We start from the raw sequence: 21,289 nt of genomic DNA on the forward strand, positions 1-21,289 counted from the left end.
TTATGGGCGTCATATTTCCAGTGAACCACTGTGTTCATAATGAACCTGATTGAAAACACTTTAACTCTTGTTTTTAAAGCTTAGAACAGAAAAACCAGCAAATCTTCAACTACGAAATGAAACCAATTATGTTTAGTTATATATGTAGTTCTAGGCTATCGGGGGCCCTGGTGATCAGGGGGGGCCCCAAGCAGCCGCTTAGTTCACTTATGCCCAGGGGCCGGCTCTGCTGTAAAAATCATTCACTCATTCACTCATATCTGTGAAAATGAACATTTAACATATTTTCTCTGTTACTTTGACGCCAGTTTCTCTTCCATGTGTTTTCTTGTTTTCTCTCATTTCACCTTCACCTCTTCCCTTTCTCCTCCTCCTCTTCTTGTCTTTTGACCTCATCACCTGATTTTCTCCCTGCAATCGGTTTACCTGCTCCTCGCGCCACCGCTCTCTCTCTCTCTCACTCTCCTCTCTATTTCCATCTTTGAGCTTTATCCCTTCATCCCTTATCTCCTTCATCCCCTCCAATCCTCATCTGCTCTTCACTGTTGGAGGAAGCGAGACAGAAAGAGAGAGTTTTTTCGGAGGCAGGAGCCAGCGAGCAGCTCGAGCTTCCTGCGACGGTGGAATCTAAAAAAGAGAGACGCTGAGCTCAGAGGGGAAACTGCTGAAGAAGAAGAAGAAGAAGAAGAAGAAGAAGAAGAGAGAGGGACCACAGTGTGTGTGTGTGTGGGAGAGAGAGACAGAAGTAAAGGTGAGTTTTTGTCTTTATGCTTCAGTCGCTGAACTCTCTGCACGTGAAGCAGAACCGTTTAGTCCAAAGGCAGAAAGAATAATATCAGTTTTCACTTTGATGTGCAACTTCTGCAGCTTCTTTCATTCATCCATTCATTCATTCATTTATTTCCCTCCTTTACTCCTGATTCATGCCTTACAAATAGAGTGAGTGAGTGTGACGTTTTAAATCCTCTGACGGTGATCTTTGGATCATCGTGAAGCTGCCAAGAGGATTGAAGCCTCGGGAAAAGCTGCTGCTCCATCGTGACATGAAAAATGAGCCGGTGAACAATCACGTGTTCGTGTGGACAAAACACATGCATTTATTTTGAATTTGGACACAAAAAAAAGGAACTGACACTTGTGATTCGGTGTGGATGAGCAGAAAGTGACTTTTAATCTGAAAACCTTAGGTTCGATACTAAGAGCTTTATTTTGAAAGTGGGGTTGTGATTTCAATTTGAATGCTAATGTAGACAATTAAGAGCCGAGTCTTTTATTTTGAAAACCGCAGGATCAGGTTTTAGCATGGACACGGAAACTCACTTTTATTTTGAAAAATGCAGGATCGTGTTGTAGCATGGACAAACATATACTAAGACCTTTATTTTAAAGAATGCAGATTGCATTTTAGTGTGAACGAACAGAATCTGCGAATTTTATTTTGAAAAATCTAGGGTTGTGATTTTGTGTAGATGAACAGAAACTGAGACTTTTATTTAGAAGAATGCAGATTGCATTTTAGTGTGGACCAACAGAATTTGGGACTTTTATTTTGAAAACTGTAGGGTTGTGATTTTGTGTGGATGAACAGAAACTGAGACTTTTATTTTGAAGAATGCAGATTGAAGGTGCTTGGACATGTGGACTCAGTGTCCTCGTCTCCCTCGTCCCTCATCTCCCTTGTCCCTCGTCCCTCCCTCCGTCTGTGATCCCGAGGTAAAGAGCAGTCAGTAATCGGATGACAGGAGATTTGAGAGCTAAGGCCTCTTTGAAGATCTGCTGCTGGGATTTAAACCTGCACCAAACCACCTTCACCACTGAACCACCCTCATCCACCTTCAGCTTCCTCCCTGCGTCCTGCCTACATCCTCACTACCTTCTCCCTGCGTCCTCCCTACCTCCTCCTTGCGATATGTATAAGTTACAATATATTTAAGTCACAATACAATATTATTACGCCACACGGTGGTGTAGTGGTTAGCACTCTCGCCTTGCAGCGAGAAGACCCGGGTTGGAACAAGGGCCTTTCTGCATGGAGTTTTCATGTTCTCCCCGTGTGTGTGTGGGTTTTCTCTGGGTTCTCCAGCTTCCTCCCACAGTCCAAAAACATTGGAGATTAGGTAAATTGGACACTCTAAATTGACCATAGGAGTGAGTGTGAGAGCCAATGGTTGTTTGTCTCTATCTGTGTGTGTGGCCCTGCGATGGACTGGCCAACTGTCCAGGGTGTACCCCGCCTATCGCCCGATGTGGCTGAGATTGGCACAGCACCCCCCACCACCCTCTGGTGGAGGATAAAGCGGTAGATGATGACTGATTGACGATACTATCACGATATATTGAAGTTACGATACGATATTATCACGATATATTGAAGTTACGATACAGTATTATCACAATATATTAAAGTTACTTAAATCACATGACGATATATCACGATATATTGAAGTTACAATACAATATTATCACATTATATTGAAGTTACGATACAATATTATCACGATATATTGAAGTTACAATACAATATTATCACATTATATTGAAGTTACGATACAATGTTATCACATTATATTGAAGTTACGATACAATATTATAACGATATATTGTAGTTAAGATACAATATTATCACAATATATTGAAGTTACGATACAATATCACATTATATTGAAATTACGATACAATATTATCACAATAGATTGAAGTTACGATACAATATTATCACGATATATTGAAGTTACGATACGATATTATCACGATATATTGAAGTTATGATACGATATTATCACAACATATTGAAGTTACGATACGATATTATCACGATATATTGAAGTTACGATACAATATTATCACAATATATTAAAGTTACTTAAATCACAATACGATATATCACGATATATTGAAGTTACGATACAATATTATCATGATATATTGTAGTTAAGGTACAATATCACGATATATTGAAGTTACGATACGATATTATCACATTATATTGAAGTTACGATACAATATTATCACGATATATTGAAGTTACGATACAATATTATCACATTATATTGAAGTTACGATAGAATATTATCACGATATATTGTAGTTAAGATACAATATCATCACGATATATTGAAGTTACAATACGATATTATCACATATTTAAGTTACGATACAATATTATCACAATATATTGAAGTTACTATACAATATTATCACGCTATATTGAAGTTACGATACAATATTATCACGATATATTGAAGTTACCATACAATATTATCACGATATATTGAAGTTACCATACAGTATTATCACAATATATTAAAGTTACTTAAATCACATTACGATATATCACGATATATTGAAGTTACAATACAATATTATCACATTATATTGAAGTTACATATTATCACCATATATTGAAGTTACCATACAGTATTATCACAATATATTAAAGTTACTTAAATCACATTACGATATATCACGATATATTGAAGTTACAATACAATATTATCACATTATATTGAAGTTACGATACAATATTATCACAATATATTGAAGTTACGATACAATATTATCACGCTATATTGAAGTTACTATACAATATTATCACGATATATTGAAGTTATGATACAATATTATCACGATATATTGAAGTTACCATACAGTATTATCACAATATATTAAAGTTACTTAAATCATATTGCGATATATCACGATATATTGAAGTTACCATACAGTATTATCACATTATATTGAAGCTACGATACAATATTATCACCATATATTGAAGTTACGATACAATATTATCACGCTATATTGGAGTTACGATACAATATTATCACAATATATTAGTTACTTGAATCACAATACGATATTATCACATTATATTGAAGTTACGATACAATATTATCACGATATATTGAAGTTACGATACAATATTATCACATATATTGAAGTTAAGTCACAATACGATATATCACGATATATTGAAGTTACAATACAATATTATCACAATATATTGAAGTTACGATACAATATTATCACATATATTGAAGTTACTTAAGTCACAATACGATATATCACGATACAATATTATCACAATATATTGAAGTTACGATACAGTATTATCACGATATATTGAAGTTACAATAAGATATTATTACAATATATTGAAGTTACAATACAATATTATCACGATATATTGAAGTTACGATAGAATATTATCACGATATATTGAAGTTACGATAGAATATTATCACGATATATTGAAGTTACGATAGAATATCATCACGATATATTGAAGTTACGATAGAATATTATCACATTATATTAAAGATACTTAATTGAAGATATATTGAAGTTGCGATTAATTTAAGTCACAATACGATATTGTCATGATAGGATATTAAGATGATATTTCAGTCACGATACGATAAGAGTCCAGTCCGGAGACTTTTCCTGCACCAAAGCTCAAATGTTATTAAAGTTTCATGGATTCACAAACTTTTCCTCAAAGTTCAAACTCTTTTCTCGTTGTTTTTGATTTGCAGGCTCATTTTCCGCTCATAACATCCCCTAACAACCGCCGCCATGGCAGCTGAGAAGGCTGAAATAGATGCACTGAAAAAGGAGTGCGATGGCCTCCGCACAAAGATCGAGGTGAGCGGCTCCTGCAGGCCAATACACACATTTGATTTTAATTTCCTCAAAAGAGAAGAAAAAAGTGTTTTCATCATTTTACAAATTTGCAAATTCTTTTATTATTTCACTGTAAAAAAAACAACTATTTATTAACGTGTGGTTTACTTATTCATCTTATTAATATTGGGTTTCACAGAATTTGAAGTAAAAGAAACGGTCAGAAGAATTAAATCTTCTGTGAGTTATGAAGTGAGTGAAGTTCTCCTCTCTCTCCACTAGGCGGCCCGTAAGGCTGTGAATGACAGCACTATGACTGACGCGGCAGGAGGCGTCGACACTGTGGGTCGAGTGCAGCTCAAACTCAGGAAGACGCTCAAAGGTCACCTGGCCAAAATCTACGCCATGCACTGGGCGGCTGACTCCAGGTGAGAGTGTCAGTAAACGAAGGGGCAGGGCTTCGCCAGCCAGCAGGGGGCGTGTCAGATGTATATGCTGCCTTCCGTTTACGTTAACTGCGTTTCCAGTTGAGAAGTCGTAAGAAAATAAGGACATAAACAGGCTAGCCAACCTTTTAGTTGCACAATCAGTTCCCAGAACATTCCCCTAACATTACTTTTCTACAACCTTCATACAACCTTTAGACAACATTCTTTTTTGATTCTCAGAACATCAACTCGGAAATTCCGACTTGTAACTACAACTGGAACGTACCATTAGGCTCCACTTTATGTAGCTGTCATGTCGGCCATCTTAATTTAAACTCACAGGTTAATGCTAATGTAGTTTGATTTTACGATATTTAAACCCTTTTTTGGAGTGAAATCTAAAACAGTTTTGTTTTAATGTTTCTAATGTTTCTAATGTTTTTAATGTTTCTAATGTTTTTAATGTTTCTAATGTTTCTAATGTTTTAATGTTTCTAATGTTTCTAATGTTTTTAATGTTTCTAATGTTTCTAATGTTTTTGTTTCTAATGTTTCTAATGTTTTTAATGTTTCTAATGTTTCTAATGCTAATGTTTTTAATGTTTTTAATGTTTCTAATGTTTTTAATGTTTCTAATGTTTCTAATGTTTTTAATGTTTCTAATGTTTCTAATGTTTTTAATGTTTCTAATGTTTCTAATGTTTTTAATGTTTCTAATGTTTCTAATGAGTCGTCTTCTTGTCCGTGTCTCAGACAAATGGTCAGCGCGTCACAGGACGGCAAGCTGCTCATCTGGGACACGTTCACAGGAAACAAGGTATGTCACACACACAAACACACACACGAGAATGTTGTGCACGGTGTAAACAAATGTTTTTTTTGCCAGCTGATCGCTGTGCCTCTAAAGTCGGCGTGGGTGATGAGCGTGGCCTTCGCTCCCTCTGGTAACCTGGTGGCCAGTGGAGGTCTGGACAACATCTGCACCGTCTACAACATCAAGTCTGCCAGCCCCAAGACGCTGAGAGAGCTGGACGCACACACAGGTGAGGACACGCACGAATCTGAGGGCGAAAAAAATAAAAGACTAAACACAAACGAGAGGGAGGACGATTCCACTGATCACATGATTTTTTCTCGGTTTCTGCCAGGTTATCTGTCCTGCTGCCGTTTCCTCAGTGACTCTGAGATCCTGACCGCCTCTGGTGACACCACCTGGTGAGAATCACACCTCATTCAGCTACGCATATATTCATCATCCATTCATCCATTCATCTATTAATGTATCTATCCATTCACCCATGAATGCATGTGTCCATGCATTCATGTATCCATGCATTCATGTGTCCATGTATCCATGCATTCATGTATCCATGCACTCATGTGTCCATACATTCATATATCCATGCATTCATGCATTCATGTGTCCATACATTCATATATCCATGCATTCCCATGCATATATGCATTCATGTATCCATGCATTCATGTGTCCATGTATTCATATATCCATGTTCATGTCATATATCCATGCATTCATGTATCCATGCATTCATGTGTCCATGTATTCATATATCCATGCGTTCATGTGTCCATGCATTCATGTATCCATGCATTCATGTCCATGCATTCATATATCCATGCATTCATGTGTCCATGCATTCATGTATCCATGCATTCATGTGTCCATGCATTCATCATGTATCCATGCATTCATGTGTTCCATGTATTCGCATTCATGTGTCCATGCATTCATGTATCCATGTATCCATTCATGTCCATGCATTCATGTATCCATGCATTCATATACCCATGCATTCATGTGTCCATGCATTCATGTGTCCATGTATCCATGCATTCATGTGTCCATGCATTCATGTATCCATATTCATGTGTCATGTCCATGCATTCATGTATCCATGCATGTCCATGCATATATGTGTCCATGCATTCCATATCCATGTTCCCATGTATTCCATATCCATGCTTCATGTGTCCATGTATCCATGCATTCCCATGCATTCATGTATTCATGCATTCATGTGTCCATGCTTCATGTGTCCATGCATTCATATGTCCATGCATTCATGTATCCATGCATTCATGTACCATGCATGTGTCCATGTGTCCATGTATTCATATATTCATGCGTTCATGTGTCCATGTATCCATGCATTCACGTGTCCATGCATTCATGTATCCATGCATTCATGTGTCCATGCATTCCATGCATTCATATGTCCATGCATTCATGTGTCCATGCATTCATGTGTCCATGCATTCATGTACCCATGCATTCATGTGTCCATGCATTCATGTGTCCATGTATCCATGCATTCACCTGTCCATGCATTCATGTATCCATGCATTCATGTGTCCATGCATTCATATGTCCATGCATTCATGTATCCATGCATTCATGTGTCCATGCATTCATGTCTCTATGCATTAATTTGTCCATGCATTCATGTATCCATGCACTCATGTGTCCATGCATTCATGTGTCTATGCATTCATTTGTCCATGCATTCATGTATCCATGCATTCATATATCCATGCATTCATGTGTCCATGCATTCATATGTCCATGCATTCATGTATCCATCCATTCATGTGTCCATGTATCCATGCATTTATGTATCCATGCATTCATGTGTCCATGTATCCATGCATTTATGTATCCATGCATTCATGTGTCCATGCATTCATATGTCCATGCATTCATGTATCCATCCATTCATGTGTCCATGTATCCATGCATTCATGTATCCATGCATTCATGTATCCATCCATTCATGTGTCCATGTATCCATGCATTCATGTATCCATGCATTCATGTGTCCATGCATTCATATATCCATGCATTCATGTGTCCATGCATTCAAATATCCATGCATTCATGTGTCCATGCATTCATATATCCATGCATTCATGTGTCCATGCATTCATATATCCATGCATTCATGTATCCATGCATTCATGTGTCCGTGCATTCATGTATTCATGCATTCATGTATCCATGCATTCATGTATTCATGCATTCATGTATCCATGCATTCATATATCCATGCAATCATGTGTCCATATGTCCATGCATTCATGTATCCATGCATTCATGTGTCCATGTATCCATGCATTCATATCCATGCAATCATGTGTCCATATGTCCATTTCATGTATCCATGCATTCATGTGTCCATGTATCCATGCATTCATCTGTCCATGCATTCGTGTATCCATGCATTCATGTGTCCATGCATTCATGTATCCATGCATTTATGTATCCATGCATTCATGTGTCCATGTATCCATGCATTCATCTGTCCATGCATTCATATCCATGCATTCATGTGTCCATGCACATTCATATATCCATGCATTCATGTGTCCATGCATTCATATATCCATGCATTCAAACTAGCAGAAATGATGTACCTACTAAAAATACCATAGCAGTCATGTTGACCTTTCATAATTAATGTGCATATAATTTAAATAATCAAAGTACAAAGTGAAAATAAATAGACGTGTAATGTGCAGGTGATCGTAAATATGAGAAAATGTGATTGAATCTGCTCTTCAAATCACAGATAAAAGCCCTTTATTTTTTTATTTATAACTCATTAGAAATGATTTATTTCTTTAACCTTAAAACTGTTTAATTAACATTTGTAGATATATATTATAATTACTTCACTGCTTTGTCTTCCCCGTCTCTTGCCGCTCCTGTCGACGCTCATGTGGACAGAACGCAGTTCAGTCGCGAGGCACAAGTTTTTCATAAAGAACTGAGGCTTTTATTTATTACAGAACTCCGTCTCTGGTCATCTGCGTTGTCACGAGGGAAGATCTCTTCAGTCTGATTTAGTTCATCAGATGAACTAAATGAAAACTGCACTGTCAATCAAACAAAATCACACTAACCCTATGACAAAGAACAACTTTAGGATTTATCGAGTCATTTCTTTAGCTAATATGATATGAAATATAAATGAAAGTAATTTATTTTAAGAGATCTGTACCTCAAGTGGGGGGCACAAGCATTTTTGGGGGCGGGCCCAGCCCCCAATGGCCCGCCCATAGCGACAGGTATGTCCATGTATCCTGTTGTTGGAATGCATCAGTCAGTGTTTCTTCACCGTCACTCTAACAGAAGTTCAGAGCAGATACAGAATCAAACCTGGAACCTGAAAACTCCTGTTTCTGTCGTATGTGTCCACCTCCGTCCTCTCAGCTGCCTGTGGGACCTGGAGACCGGCAAACAGAAGATCATCTTCACCAACCACATCGGGGACTGCATGTCTCTGGCTCTGTCCCCCGATGGCAACACCTTCATCTCTGGAGCCTGTGACTCTCTGGCCAAGCTGTGGGACCTGAGGGAAGGAACATGCAAGCAGACGTTCAGCGGACACACCAGTGACATCAACGCCATCTCTGTGAGACACACACACACACACACACCAGTGACATCAACGCCATCTCTGTGAGACACACACACACACACACACACACAGTGACATCAGCCATCTCTGTGAGACACACACACACACACACACACACACAGTGACATCAACGCCATCTCTGTGAGACACACACACACACAGTGACATCAGTGAGACACACACACACACACAGTGACATCATCATCTCTGTGAGACACACACACACACACACCAGTGACATCAACGCCATCTCTGTGAGACACACACACACACACACAGTGACATCAACACCATCTCTGTGAGACACACACACACACACACACACACACACACCAGTGACATCAACACCATCTCTGTGAGACACACACACACACACACACACACACACAGTGGCATCAACGCCATCTCTGTGAGACACACACACACACACACAGTGACATCAACGCCATCTCTGTGAGAGACACACACACACACACACGCACACCAGTGACATCAACACCATCTCTGTGAGACACACACACACACACACACACACACACACACACACACACACACACACACACACAGTGACATCAACCATCTCTGTGAGACACACACACACACACACACACAGTGACATCAACGCCATCTCTGTGAGACACACACACACACACACACACACACACAGTGACATCAACATCTCTGTGAGACACACACACACACACACACACCAGTGACATCAATCTCTGTGAGACACACACACACACACACACACACACACACATGATTTTAATGTGTGAAATGAAGATGAGGAAGTAAAGACTGACCTGATGAATGAATGTTGCGTTAAGTCTACGATAACTTTAAGAACATGTTTTTACAACTTAATCTCACAGACTGAAGTTTGTAAACACTAACTCTCACACACCAAAGTCCACAGAGAACATCAGTGATTTTAACATCACACACACACACACAGGAGTTGTTGATCCACCGCTGGCTCCATCACTGAATTCAAATGTCTGATTTTAGTGAATTTGGTTTTTAAAATCCTTCATTCAGATTGACTTCAGTGACACAAAGTGACCACACGAGGCAGCAGAGGACAAGCAGCTCCTGTGTGTGTGATGTTAAAATCACGGATTTTCTCTCTGAGGTTTGGTGTGGGAGAGTGAGTGTTCTACAAACGTCAGTTTCCTGTTCCCCTAAAGTCTGTCTCACAGTGACATAAAGACATGAACGTCTTCTTAAAGACATCGCAGACTTAAACTAAGTATAATTTGATCAGTCAAGTCTTTTCTTCAGTGGCTAAAATCAGTTTTTCCTGTTGTCGGTGAGTGACGTTACATTACATTACATTACATTACATGTCATTTAGCAGATGGTGAACAGTCTGGAGTTCTGCGAGTGCCTCTGTTTGCCGATGCAGAGCGAAGTGGGCGGGCTGGGGTGTAGGTTTTGATCATGTCCTGGATGTAGGTTGGACCGGATCTGTTTGTAGCATGGAACGACGTCTTGAAGCGGATGCGAGCAGCTACCAGTCAGTGAAGGGAGCGGAGGAGCGGTGTAGTGTGGGAGAACTTAAGAAAGCTGAAGACCAGTCGAGCTGCTGCATTCTGGATGAGTTGCAGAGGTCGTATGGCACACGCAGGGAGACCAGCCAGGAGGGAGGTGCAGTAATCCAAGCGTGAGATGACAAGAGTCTGGACCAGAACCTGTGCCGCCTTCTGGGTTAGAAGAGGCCGTATCCTTCTGATGTTGTGCAACATGTATCTGCAAGATCAAGCTGTTGCAGCAATGTTGGCAGTGAGGGAGAGATGGTCGTCAAGTGTCACACCCAGGTTCCTTGCGGTGTGAGAAGGAGTTACCACAGAGTTGTCGAGGGTGATGGTTAGATCTGTGGTGGGAGAGCCCTTTCCTGGGAGAAAAAGAAATTCAGTCTTGTCGAGATTGAGTTTCAGGTGATGGTCAGACATCCACTGAGAGATGTCGGTCAGACAAGCGGAGAACCGTTCTGCTACCTGTGTGTCGGAGCTGGGAAAAGAGAGAATGAGTTGGGTGTCATCGGCGTAGCTGTGATAGGAAAGACCATGAGAGAGAATAACAGAACCAAGAGAGTTGGTGTATAGAGAGAAGAGGAGAGGGCCCAAGACAGAACCCTGAGGGACCCCAGTAGCTAGAGGACAGGGGTCAGACATGGATCCTCTCCAGGTTACTCTGTATGTTCGGTTTTGAAGATAGGACGAGAGTAGGGTAAATGCAGAGCCTGAGGCACCTAGTTCTTGAAGGGAGGAAGTAAGGATCTGGTGGTTAACTGTGTCAAACGCTGCAGAAAGGTCCAAGAGGATGAGCACAGAGGAGAGAGAGGCAGCCCTGGCAGTGTGGAGTTGCTCAGTGACAGCAAGAAGTGCAGTTTCGGTCGAGTGACCTGCTTTAAAACCAGACTGAAGAGGATCAAGAAGGTTGTTCCGGTGAAGATAGGAGGAGAGTTGATTAAAGATAGCACGCTCCAGAGTTTTGGAGAGAAAAGGAAGAAGAGAGACAGGTCTGTAGTTATTTACTTCAGACGGGTCAAGGGTGGGTTTTTTAAGGAGGGGGGTCACTCTGGCCTCTTTAAGAGAGTCCGGAAAGCAACCAGATGATAGAGATGTGTTAATGAGGTGGATGAGGAAAGGAAGAAGATCAGAAGCAATTGACTGAAGAAGGTGAGAGGGGATAGGGTCAAGGGGGCAGGAGGTGGGGCGGGCAGAGGTTATTAGGGAAAGAACTTGATCCTGAGATAGAGGGGAGAAAGAGGATAGAGAAGGAGCTGATTTTGTGGTTGGTAGAGTGGTGAGATCAGGAGGTGGGGTTGAGAAAGAAGAGCGAATGTCATCTACCTTTTTTGTGAAGTAGTTGACAAAGTGAATTGGTAGAAGGGAGGAAGGAGGAGGGGGGTGGGGGGATCAAGGAGGTTAGAGAAGATAGAGAAAAGTTTTTTGGGGTTAGAGAAAGAGGATTGAATTTTAGTCTGATAGAAAGATTGTTTGGGGCCACACGGTGGTGTAGTGGTTAGCACTCTCGCCTTGCAGCGAGAAGACCCGGGTTCGAGCCCCGGTTGGAACAAGGGCCTTTCTGCATGGAGTTTGCATGTTCTCCCCATGTGTGCGTGGGTTCTCTCCGGGTTCTCCGGCTTCCTCCCACAGTCCAAAAACATGCAATGTGGGGATTAGGTAAATTGGACACTCTAAATTGACCATAGGAGTGAGTGTGAGAGTGAATGGTTGTTTGTCTCTAGTTGTGTGTGGCCCTGCGATGGACTGGCGAACTGTCCAGGGTGTACCCCGCCTATCGCCCGATGTAGCTGAGATTGGCACAGCACCCCCCGCGACCCTCTGGTGGAGGATAAAGCGGTTAGATGATGACTGACTGACTGAGAAAGATTGTTTGGCTGCAGAGATGGAGGCAGTGAAGGTGGAGAGGAGAGAGTGATAGGAGAGCAGGTCATCAGGGTGTTTTGATTTCCTCCATTTTCTTTCTGCTGCCCGTATCGTGGCTCTCTCAGCACGCACTGAGTCCGACAACCACGGGGCTGGGGAGGACTTACGAACCCGCCGGGAAGTAAGAGGACAGAGAGAGTCAAGAGAGGAGGACAGAGTAGAGAGGAAGGTGCATGAGGGAGAAGGAGTCAGCTGAAGGAAGTGCTGATAGAACAGTTGAGGAGAGAGAGGAGGGAGAGAGAGAGCGAATGTTGCGACGGACAAGTGCAATATCTGATGAGATGAGATCATCAGATTGGGAGAGTGGGAGAGAGTAGGAAATGAAGAAATGATCAGAGACATGAAGTGGGGTTACCTTGAGGTTGGAGGTGGAGCAGTTTCTGGTGAAGATGAGGTCAAGGTGGTTGTGAGCTCTGTGAGTTGGTGGAGAAGGAGCAAGTGAGAGAGAAAGAGATGAAAGAAGAAGAAGTAGTTGATCAGATGACTTCTCTGACGTCAGTGTGTGAACGTCTTTTTGTTAGTGTTGGTGTTCACTGTCTAAAGTCTTCCTCCTCTTCCTCAGTTCTTCCCCAGTGGAAACGCCGTCATCACAGGCTCCGACGACTGCAGCTGTAAGATGTACGACCTGCGCGCCGACCAGGAAGTGACCGGTTATCAGGACACCAGCCTGAATGCCGGCGTCACGTCTCTGGCTCTGTCCAACTCCGGCCGCCTCATCTTCGCAGGCTACGACGACTTCAACTGTCACATCTGGGACACGCTGAAGGGCGAGAAAGTGGGTGAGTGACGCCGGCGTCTGAGTAAACCTCTCTGGTTTCCTTTCCTTTGGTCATATTCCCTTCTTCCCTGCTCCGTCTCTCTGCTGCAGGCGTTCTGTCCGGACATGACAACAGAGTGAGCTGCACCGGCGTCCCTGAGGACGGCATGGGCGTCTGCACAGGATCCTGGGACAGTTTCCTCAAACTGTGGAACTGAGGCTGGAGGAAGAGGAGGAGGAGGAAGAGATGCAGCTGTGTTAGCGCCGTCTTCTTCTTGCTCTCCTTAAATGTAAATGTTGAGCGCCTGTGAATGATATCAAATAAAAGCACCAGGTAAACGCTGAGCGATGTGTTTTCAATGTAAGAGACAGAGAGTTTTCATACGTGGAGACAGAAAAGAATCAAATCACTTAAAAATATAGCACGTCATTTTATTCCAAAAGAATTACTGAGCAGAAAACCAGCTCCAATGTCAATGAAACAAAGTGTGAAAAGTGTAGCAGCACAGATTGATTTTTATTGTCTTTATTGCACTTATTTTAGACCAAAGATTGACATGTACATTTATTTCTATTTTAGAGTTGAACACTTTAGGATGAAGAGTTGATGTACAGCGTCTTTATTCCCCCCGTTTTTTTAAACACCGCGGCGGCCATCTTGGGTCGCTCGCGCTGCAAACAAGATGGCTGCTGCTGCTGTTTTTGGTGACTCAGCGTAAATAAAAAGAGTGATGAACATGACATTCTGTGGACTCTGTAAAAACCTGTAAAACTGTATTTTACTCCCCAGGTTCAGCTGTGATCAGTTTCTCTGTAAAAAAGACTAAGACAAAAATCTTTATAATAAACATAGAATTCTGCATCAACAAACACGTCCGAGTCTGTGAGTGTGAAAACATGAATTTCCAAAACAATGTGGTTCATTTTAAGTTTGTGGACAAAATCAAAACATTCTGAGAACGTCATCATTTCCAGGTTTGACAAACACAGATACAATATTATATATACGTATATGTATATATATATATATATATATATATATATATATATATATATATATATCCAAGAAGAAGAAGAAGTGTGATGGTGCCCATTTTTAAGAATAAGGGAGATGTTCAGAATTGCAGTAACTATAGAGGACTAAGTTGGTGAGCCATACAATGAAGTTATGGGAAAGAGTAGTGGAAACTAGACTGAGAGAAGTAGTCAGCATTTGTGAGCAACAGTATGGTTTCATGCCTAGAAAGAGTACTACAGATGCAGGATTTGCTTTAAGAATGCTGGTAGACAAATACAGAGAAGGTCAGAGGGAGCTGCATTGTGCCTTTGTAGATCTGGACAAAGAGAGAGGAACTATGGTACTGTATGAGGAAGTCTGGAGTGGCAGAGAAGTATGTTAGACTGGTGCAGGACATGTATGACAACTGTGAGACAGCGGTGACAGAGAAGTTCAAGGTGGAGGCGGGACTACATCAGGCTTCGGCTCTGAGTCCCTTCTTGTTTGCGGTGGTGATGGACAGACTGACAGATGAGGTTAGACAGGAATCTCCATGGACTATGATGTTTGCAGATGACATTGTGATCTGTGGTGAGAGCAGAGACCAGGTGGAGGAAAAGCTCGAGAGGTTGAGATATGCTCTAGAAAGGAGAGGAATGAAGGTTAGTCGCAGCAAGACAGAATATATGTGTGCGAATGAGAGGAACCCAAGTGGAACCATGAGGCTACAGGGAGTGGAGATAAAGAAGGTGGAGGATTTGAAGTATTTAGGGTCAACAGTCCAGAGCAGTGGAGATTGTGGAAAAGAGGTGAAGAAACGTGTTCAAGCTGGTTGGAATGGGTGGAGAAAAGTGTCAGGGATAGAATAGAATAGCCTTTATTGTCGTTATTTTGTGGACAACGAAATTTGGGTGCCACTCCCTTGGTGCAAAATACAAATATATAAATAACAATTTGAAAAGAGAAAATACAAATATTAACAATAAAATAAGAATAAGAAATGTTGTTTACATTTTTTCTCCAGAAACTATGACTATGTATAAATTAACATTAACATTAACAAAATTAACAAAATATAGCAGCAAGACCGGTGTAAACAGAAAAAAAAAGAAAAAAGAAGGCACTTTAAAAGAGAGAAGTGATTGTCCTGTGTTTGTGTAAACAAGGTGACTGAAGCAGCAGTTATTGCACTTTCCAGTGGTGTTTCCCTTTGAATGTTTTTGCTTTAGTTTATTTATTTAGTTCTGTGATGGCTCTGGGAAAGAAGCTATCCCTGAGCCTGTTAGTCCTGGTTCTGTGGGATCCGTACCGCCTGCCCGAGGGTAACAGGTGGATCAGGTGGTTAGCTGGGTGGAAGGAGTCCTTGATGATGTTTCCAGCTCTGCTTCGGTAGCGAGAGCTGGCAATAGTCTCCAGGTTAGGCAGAGAGCACCCCGTGATCCTCTGGGCTGTGTTTATAATCCTCTGTAGCGCTCTCCTGTCTGCTGCAGAGCACCCTGCGAACCACGCTGTAATGCAGTACGTCAGGATGCTCTCAATGGTGGCGTTGTAGAAGGTTACAAGCAGCCTCTCCTCCAGGTTGTTTCTCCTGAGCACTCTCAGGAAGTGGAGACGCTGCTGGGCCTTCTTTACCACCGCCGTGGTGTTGACAGTCCAGGAGAGGTCGTCAGATATCTGCACGCCCAGAAACCTGATGGAGTGGACTCTTTCCACTAACTCCCCATTTATGTGCAGTGGGGTCGGGGCCGCTCTGCCCTTTCTGAAGTCCAGTATTATTTCTTTTGTTTTAGTGGTGTTCAGTTTGAGGTTATTAACTGAACACCACGCTGTTAGTCTGTTGACCTCATCTCTGTAGTCAGACTCGTCACCATCTGAAATGAGCCCGACTACGGTGGTATCATCCGCAAACTTTATAATGCTGTTTGAGAGATGGGTCGGGGAGCAGTCGTGTGTGTAGATAATAATATGTAGGGTAATAATGTGTGATAAAAGAGTATCAGCCAGAATGAAAGGAAAGATATACAAGACAATGGTGAGACCAGCGATGCTGTATGGTCTAGAGACAGTGGCACTGAGGAAAAGACAGGAAGCAGAGCTGGAGGTAGCAGAGATGAAGATGTTGAGGTTCTCTTTGGGAGTGACGAAGATGGATAGGATCAGGAATGAGTCAATCAGAGGAACAGCACATGTTAGATGTTCTGGAGATAAGGTCAGAGAGGCCAGAATGAGATGGTTTGGTCATGTACAGAGGAGGGATAGTGAGTATATTGGTAGAAGGATGCTGGGGTTGGAACTGCCAGGCAGGAGGTCTAGAGGAAGACCCAAGAGAAGGTTTATGGATGTAGTGAAAGAGGACATGAAGTTAGTTGGTGTGAGAGAGGGGGATACAGAGAACAGGGTGAGATGGAGGAGGTTGATTCACTGTGGTGACCCCTGAAGGGAGCAGCCCAAAGGAAAAGAAAAAGATATATGTATATATATATGTGTGTATATATATAATTCAATTAAATTTTATTTGTGTAGCGCTAAATCATAACATACATGATCTCAAGGCACTGTACATCAAGGAGAGCAAAGAAACACAACAGTTCACACAATGAGCAAACACTAGAGACTCAGAGATGTGCAGTCACCTGCCTTGACCGGTTGGGGTGAAAGGAAAATGGGGGACAGAGGAGAGGTGGGGGACAGAAAGGGGGGAGAGAAAGGACAAGAGGGAGATGAGGTAGAGACCGAAGAGAGAGAGAGACCAGGAGCAGATACACAACAACTGTATCAAGTTACAAGTTTATACAGTTACTGATATCGACTTTTTAATTATAGCACAATAATAATGGTGATGATATGTATGATATGGATAGCCTCGAAAACTGGATCTGGATCCTGCAACCTGCAAGATGAGAATACAGAGAGAGAGAGAGGGAAGGAAGGAAAGACAGAAACTAGGGAGAGAAAGAGACAAGGTTAATGACATATAAAAAGTCATAATCATATCCTGAGTGTGAGAGAGTGAATGTGCGTGTACCACAGATATCAGATAAGTATGATTTAAACCAGCAGAGGGCAGCACCTGTGATACCAAGAGTCTGCTCCAATCTCTGCAGTAGAATATCATGATCAATGGTGTCAAATGCAGCACTAAGATCTAACAGGACAAGTAAAGAAACTAGACCATTATCTGAGTTACTAACTTTAACTAGTGCTGTTTCTGTGCTATGGTTTAATCTAAAACCTGACTGAAAATCTTCAAACAGGCCATTAATGCGCAGATATTCACATCATTGATTAGAAACTGCCTTTTCTAAGATTTTAGAAACAAAGGGAAGATTAGATATCGGTCGGTAATTAGCTAAAATATCTGGGTCAAGGGTCGCTTTTTTGAGAAGGGGTTTAATAACTGCTATTTTAAACGTTTGGGGCACATATCCAGTTAATAAGGATAGATTAATTTGAGTTAATATAGAGCTGTTAATTAAAGGATTTTCTTTCCACATTCTGTCTCTCACAGTTGAAGTGTACCTGTATGTGTGTATACAATGTGTATACAGTGTGTATACAGTGTGTATACAATGTGTATACAATGTGTATACAGTGTGTATACAGTGTGTATACAGTGTGTATACAGTGTGTATACAGATATCATTTTTGAGTCCTTTAACAACCTTTAAAAGTCAATGTTAAACTTCTGCTGCTGGTCATTCTCCACGTAATACCACATGTGACCAGCAGGGGTCAGTGCTGCAGCTTTATTTACGACAGTCCGTGACGTAGCCTCAGGTCGTTTCTCCTCCTTCTTCTTTACCGGGACCTTCTCATCCTCTGCTCCCCGCGCTCCTCGCTCCTTCTGCGGCCTGACACTAACGACAAAATGGCGTCCAGACGCTTCTTCGTGGGAGGAAACTGGAAAATGAACGGAAACAAAGAGAGTTTGTTAGAAGTGATGAACACGTTAAACACGGCGAGTCTGCACGAGGACACAGGTACAGCGCTGTGTGGTGTGTGTGTGTGTGGTGACGTGACTGTTACGTGACCTCAGTACAGTCACTCAAATACCTACTTTTATGCAGTGTTGTATAAAGGTATGTGACCAGAAAATGACTTTGGTAGAAATTAAAGTCACTTTTCTAATATAATATTACTTTAGTAAAAGTTTATGACATTTTCTGTATTTAAGTATCAAAAGTCCTTTTCTGATATAAAATGTTCTTAAGTTTAAAGTTTCTGTCATTTTTCAGCTTATTTAATGTGAATATTTTCTACTTTCTGTCGTTTTTCAGCTTCTTAAATGTGAATATTTTCTACTTTCTGTCATTTCAGCTTCTTTAATGTGAATATTTTCTACTTTCTGTCATTTTTCAGCTTCTTTACTGTGAATATTTTCTACTTTCTGTCATTTTTCAGCTTCTTAAATGTGAATATTTTCTACTTTCTTCTTTATAAACATATTATTATTATTATTATCACTATTATGTGTTCAGAGGTGGTCTGCGCCGCGCCCTCCATCTACTTGGACTTCGCTAGGTCCGGTCTGGATCCCAGGTTCGGAGTCGCTGCACAAAATTGTTACAAAGTGGAGAAAGGAGCGTTTACAGGGGAAATCAGGTCTTACACACACACACACACACACTAACCATAACCCGTTAACCTTAACTACCACATTTAGTCCTAAATTGAATCAGTTCCTCAGAAATGAGGAGTAAATGCAGTACTCCACTGCCCCTACTGGTCATATGAGTAATTGCATCTTGTTGGCGTCAGAGTACGTGCGACACGACTGAACAACCAGGTGTAAGACAGATATATTTGACCTTTGACCCTGACCCCTGCAGTCCTGCCATGATAAAGGACTGTGGAGCAGACTGGGTCGTACTGGGACACTCGGAGCGCCGACACGTGTTTGGGGAAAGCGACGAGCTGATTGGTCAGAAGGTAAGAAGACGGGAGCATCTCACACACACACACACACACACAGGTGAACTCTGCATGTGTGTCTTCTGTCCTCAGGTGTCTCACGCTCTGCTCAGCGACGTGTGCGTCGTCGCCTGCGTCGGCGAGACGCTGGAGCAGCGCGAGGACGGAAGCACGGAGGAAGTGGTGTACGCGCAGACGCAGGTCATCGCAGGTCGCTAAAAATAAGTGACAGATGAATGGATGATGAGAATGATCATCAGCTGCATCAGCTGTGAGATTCTGTCGTGTCGTTGTCTTCCTGTTGCAGAGAATGTGAGCGACTGGGGAAAAGTGGTGCTCGCGTACGAACCTGTGTGGGCGATCGGAACAGGAAGAACTGCCACACCTGAGCAGGTAACAGGACCACGCCTTCTGCTGTTTGACATGTGACCACAGTGACATTTTCCAACAGGAAACTGAAGTTTGTAAACCACTCACACACACAGGAGTTGTTGATCCACTGCTGCCTCCATCACTAAGTTCTTGTGAGTTGTGAATTCTGCTTGTGAAATCCTTCGTTCACATTGACCTCAGTGACACAAAGTGACCACACGAGGCAGCAGAGGACCAGCAGCTCCTGTGTCCCTGTGAGCTAAAATCACTGATTTGGTGTGGGAGAGTGATGTAGATTTTATTAGCTGAGTTTCTTGTTTAGTGGCTAAAATGCAGATTAAGGTTAGAGTAAGTCTCCAGGAATTTAATGTGAGTCGTTGCGATGTCCTCTGTGTGTGTGTGTGTGTGTGTCTAGGCTCAGTCGGTCCATGAGAAGCTGAGGGCGTGGCTCAGAGCTCACGTGTCTGATGACGCGGCCGACTCAGTGCGAATCATCTATGGAGGTCAGTGACCTTCTCTCTGCTGATTAAAGAAAGAAAAGAAATGAAACTGTAAAATCTGACATTCACAAGTGTATGTTTTGTTTTTTGTCGTCCAGGTTCGGTGACGGCAGCGAACTGCAGAGAACTTGCGTCTCAAAGCGACGTTGACGGATTCCTGGTGGGTGGGGCTTCCCTGAAGCCAGAGTTCATCGACATCATCAACGCCCGCGCTTAAACCGACGTAGACGCACTTTGACCTTTGAATCAACCGAGTAGAATCCTCTCTGTTAGTAAATTTCACTGCGTTATTTTATTTGTCTAATTTACACTTTAACGTCTTTTAAATGTAAATTACATTCAAATTGAATGATCAGCTTTAAAGGTGCAGTATGTAGATTTAATATATTTAAAATACTGATCTGAAAATAAGTTACTGTGGTGTTTTTGTTTGTCAGGTTTAACCGTTGTTTTTTTTCTTCACAATGTTGTGTTTGCATGAATACTGATGACGCAGGGCTTTTAATTTGTAGACGTCATGTGACTCGGTGTTCACGCCGCCATGTTGGCAGGAAAAGCTTCTGTTAAAGTAAATGTGCTGAGAGTTCACTATCACTTTAAATCCTCCCTCATCCTAAATAGCGCAACTTCCTTCCTTCCAACTTCCACCGAGTATTGCATGATGGGATTGCGTGACGTCAGCTAACGGAGGTCTATAGACGCTAAATGCTAAATGAATGTTTGTTAACGTTAACGCCGCGTTGTTGGATGGAGATGTCGGATGTAAGAAACAAAACTAATAAAGACAAACAAGAAAGAAAATGT

At 41.7% G+C, this 21,289-nt stretch overlaps 2 protein-coding genes across 2 annotated transcripts; both read left to right on the forward strand.

Annotated features, from left to right (window-relative positions):
* The first annotated feature begins 503 nt into the window (after positions 1-503).
* gnb3b (guanine nucleotide binding protein (G protein), beta polypeptide 3b) lies at positions 504-14,575 on the forward strand. Its single transcript, XM_044053119.1, has 9 exons — positions 504-751; positions 4,536-4,644; positions 4,906-5,051; positions 5,805-5,868; positions 5,938-6,094; positions 6,200-6,266; positions 9,283-9,484; positions 13,511-13,727; positions 13,817-14,575. The coding sequence occupies exons 2-9, from the start codon at positions 4,576-4,578 to the stop codon at positions 13,921-13,923; spliced, it is 1,029 nt and encodes a 342-aa protein (XP_043909054.1). The 5' UTR covers positions 504-751; positions 4,536-4,575; the 3' UTR covers positions 13,924-14,575.
* Positions 14,576-18,478: 3,903 nt separating this feature from the next.
* On the forward strand, positions 18,479-21,286 carry LOC122786665 (triosephosphate isomerase). The gene is made up of 7 exons (XM_044053125.1): positions 18,479-18,682; positions 19,181-19,304; positions 19,532-19,631; positions 19,707-19,824; positions 19,921-20,006; positions 20,401-20,488; positions 20,584-21,286. The coding sequence occupies exons 1-7, from the start codon at positions 18,571-18,573 to the stop codon at positions 20,700-20,702; spliced, it is 747 nt and encodes a 248-aa protein (XP_043909060.1). The 5' UTR covers positions 18,479-18,570; the 3' UTR covers positions 20,703-21,286.
* The last annotated feature ends 3 nt before the right edge of the window (positions 21,287-21,289 follow it).

Source organism: Solea senegalensis, linkage group LG20 (assembly GCF_019176455.1).
Source record: "Solea senegalensis isolate Sse05_10M linkage group LG20, IFAPA_SoseM_1, whole genome shotgun sequence".
NCBI lineage: Eukaryota > Metazoa > Chordata > Actinopteri > Pleuronectiformes > Soleidae > Solea > Solea senegalensis.

Coding starts and splice junctions, on each gene's coding strand:
- LOC122786665 (XM_044053125.1), top strand. CDS start 18,571: ATGGCGTCCAGACGCTTCTTCGTGGGAGGAAACTGGAAAATGAACGGA. Junction 19,305..19,531: donor GCGTTTACAGGGGAAATCAG/GTCTTACACACA, acceptor TGACCCCTGCAG/TCCTGCCATGATAAAGGACT. Junction 20,489..20,583: donor AGTGCGAATCATCTATGGAG/GTCAGTGACCTT, acceptor TTTGTCGTCCAG/GTTCGGTGACGGCAGCGAAC.
- gnb3b (XM_044053119.1), top strand. CDS start 4,576: ATGGCAGCTGAGAAGGCTGAAATAGATGCACTGAAAAAGGAGTGCGAT. Junction 5,869..5,937: donor ACACGTTCACAGGAAACAAG/GTATGTCACACA, acceptor TTTTTTTGCCAG/CTGATCGCTGTGCCTCTAAA. Junction 13,728..13,816: donor GCTGAAGGGCGAGAAAGTGG/GTGAGTGACGCC, acceptor TCTCTGCTGCAG/GCGTTCTGTCCGGACATGAC.